This window comes from Phyllobates terribilis, unplaced genomic scaffold (assembly GCF_046119375.1).
Source record: "Phyllobates terribilis strain yellow unplaced genomic scaffold, ASM4611937v1 Scaffold_5__5_contigs__length_657084704, whole genome shotgun sequence".
NCBI lineage: Eukaryota > Metazoa > Chordata > Amphibia > Anura > Dendrobatidae > Phyllobates > Phyllobates terribilis.
The window spans coordinates 348501768-348504561 of record NW_027362765.1 but is presented as its reverse complement, the minus strand read 5'-3'; the positions used below and the strand labels follow the sequence as shown (position 1 = coordinate 348504561).

Below are 2794 nucleotides of genomic sequence, written 5' to 3'. Positions count from 1 at the left end.
TGTCTTATCCTCCAGTCACCTCAAGAGCTGCAGTCACTATTCTGCTGTTACATCATGTCTTATCCTCCAGTCACCTCCAGAGCTGCAGTCACTATTCTGCTGTTACATTCGTGTCTTACCCTCCAGAGCTGCAGTTATTATTGCTTCTTATAGTAGACACCACCATTATAGGTCACCTGAGCTCCCACAATGCTTTGCACTGCATTCAGGCTTATAGTACAATGCACTACGGCAGAACAGGCGTTGTCTGTATGACGTGAAGTTCTGCAGACCACAGCTGACAGGATAATTGTTGCAGCTTTGGATGGGACTGGAGTAGAAGAAGATCAGTACAGGAGAAGGAAAGGATTTACAAAAACAACAACAAAAAGATAAAAACAAAACCTGTCGCATTATAAGGCAGGACGACCGGGCGAGGGGATGGGATCAGGGGCAGTACTGGACATGGGAATGGGGCCAGGGGCAGTACTGGATGTGGGGATGGGGCCAGGGGCAGGACCGGGAGCGGGGATGGAAGCGGGTGAGAGGATTGGGAGTGGGCGCGGGAATGGGGCGCGGGATGGGACCAGGGGCAGGATCGGGCGCGAGGATGTGACCAGGGATGAGACCAGAGGCAGTACCGGACATGGGGATGGGGCCAGGGGCAGTACTGGACATGGGGATGGGGCCAGGGGCAGGACCGGGAGTGGGGATGGGGCCAGGGATGAGACCAGAGGCAGTACTGGACATGGGGATGGGGCCAGGAGCAGTACTGGACATGGGGATGGGGCCAGGGGCAGGACCGGGAGTGGGGATGGGGCCGGGGCCAGGGGCAGGACCGGGAGTGGGGATGGGGCCGGGGCCAGGGATGAGACCAGAGGCAGTACTGGACATGGGGATGGGGCCAGGGGCAGGACCGGGAGTGGGGATGGGGCCAGGGATGAGACCAGAGGCAGTACTGGACATGGGGATGGGGCCAGGGGCAGGACCGGGAGTGGGGCCAGGGATGAGACCAGAGGCAGTACTGGACATGGGGATGGGGCCAGGGGCAGTACTGGACATGGGGCCAGGGGCAGGACCGGGAGTGGGGATGGGGCCAGGGATGAGACCAGAGGCAGTACTGGACATGGGGATGGGGCCAGGGGCAGTACTGGTCGTGGGGATGGGACCAGGGACAAGACCGGGAGCGGGGATGGGACCAGGGGCGGGATCAAGGGCAGGACTGGATTTGGGGATGGGACCAGGGGCAGGACCAGGCGTGGGGATGGAACCAGGGGCAGGACCAGGTGCGGGGATGGGGCCAGTGATGGGACCAGGGGCAGGACCAGGTGTGGGGATGGGACCAGGGGCAGGACCGGGCTCTGGGACCAGGGGCAGGACAGGGCATGGGGATGGGACCAGGGGCAGGACCGGGCTCAGGGATGGGATTGCACACGGTTTTCCACATTACTATGTGTTGGGTCCGAGTCCCTTTAATTCACTTTTCCGATCCAATCAGCGGCCAGAACATGTTCTCTCTTGGCGGCTGATGAGCGGGGGAGGAGCTGCGGTTGTGGGGAAGCTGCGCAGGGAGAAGCGGGAGTCCATATACAGTGAGGAGCGGCCGCAGGGTGGGAGGAGGCGCCATGCTACAGCACCGCGGCTGGAGCCAGGACATGCTCGGAGGGGGCACACACCAGGTCCACTCTATCTGCCGAGGGGTCAGAGGGTACATGGGCCGCTCGGCTGCTTTTCCACAATGGCGGCGTATTCTAGTGTAATGGCGGTGGCGTCTTCACTGCTGGCGTTTCCGGTCACATTCAGGAATGATGGCGCCCCCGTTGGATAGCGCAGTAGATAAGGCAGCCGTACGGTATGACCGCCACATCCGGAGCAGAACCCATCGCTCACCTCGACCAGAGGCGTGGGTAGTGAAGGGCTCCTTTAAGGACGGAGCCTGACTCAGTGCTGGAGGACGGTCGCAGGAAGGCGGAGGACAAGGGGGTGGAGTCTAATTTAAGAAATCAATGTTGACTTTGACACTTTTAGTGGTGGCAACGTCAATGGCGGTGGCCTTGACCTCAGTGTCCCCAAACTGCAGGATGGTCTGAATCTCCCTGCGGTTCAGGACGGGCGAGCCCTCCACCCCGGACAGGTCGAGCCTCAGCGAGCCGCACTTGCGCACCCCGGGGTCACTAATGAAGTTGGCGCCTTCCATCTCAGAGCTGTAGATGTTGATGATGATCAGGAGCTGGGTGGGCTTGGCCGGGGTGTAGCTACGCTTCACCGTCTCCCCCAGAGCCACAGACTGGTCGACGAGGATGAACTTATCGAAGATGTCGGTGCACCAGCGAGTACCGTCCTTCACCAGGAGCTTCTCTGCCGGATGCTTCCCCTCCACATACCGGTTCAAGACCCCAACACCGTACGTCATCGGAGAGCGGCGGACTTTAATGACGGCTGGATCCAGACCGAACAAGACGGCCCCTTTTAGGATGGTTAATCCGACATCATGGGGGATGATGACACGACACTTATCTCCAAAGGCTTTCTGTACGCCTGCTGCAACAAGGGGGACTCCGCAAAGCCCCCGACCAAGAAGAGGAACTTCACTCCACTCAACTCCGGCTTCTGAAAGAGGTCCGCTGCAGGCCGGAGAAGGAGAGGGGCGATTACTGGGAGGAGGACTCATGGGATATAGATACAGATTACAGAGTGGGGGTCTCACCCACAAAGGACAGAAGTGACCCCTGACCCCCCCCATACACAGGAACACTCAGCCGAACTCCCAGTGGGGGATGCGGAATAAGCCACATATGTCCCCTCCCTCCAGACT

General features: G+C 59.9%; 1 protein-coding gene across 1 annotated transcript in view; it reads right to left on the bottom strand.

The window, feature by feature from the left end:
- Positions 1–879: 879 nt before the first annotated feature.
- Positions 880–2794, bottom strand: part of HSPA12A (heat shock protein family A (Hsp70) member 12A) — a 160933-nt gene continuing 159018 nt past the window's right edge. Inside the window, 2 exon segments of the mRNA XM_073684614.1 lie at positions 880–2517; positions 2520–2603. Coding sequence (XP_073540715.1) covers positions 1970–2517; positions 2520–2603 — 632 coding nt within the window. The 3' untranslated portion in view covers positions 880–1969.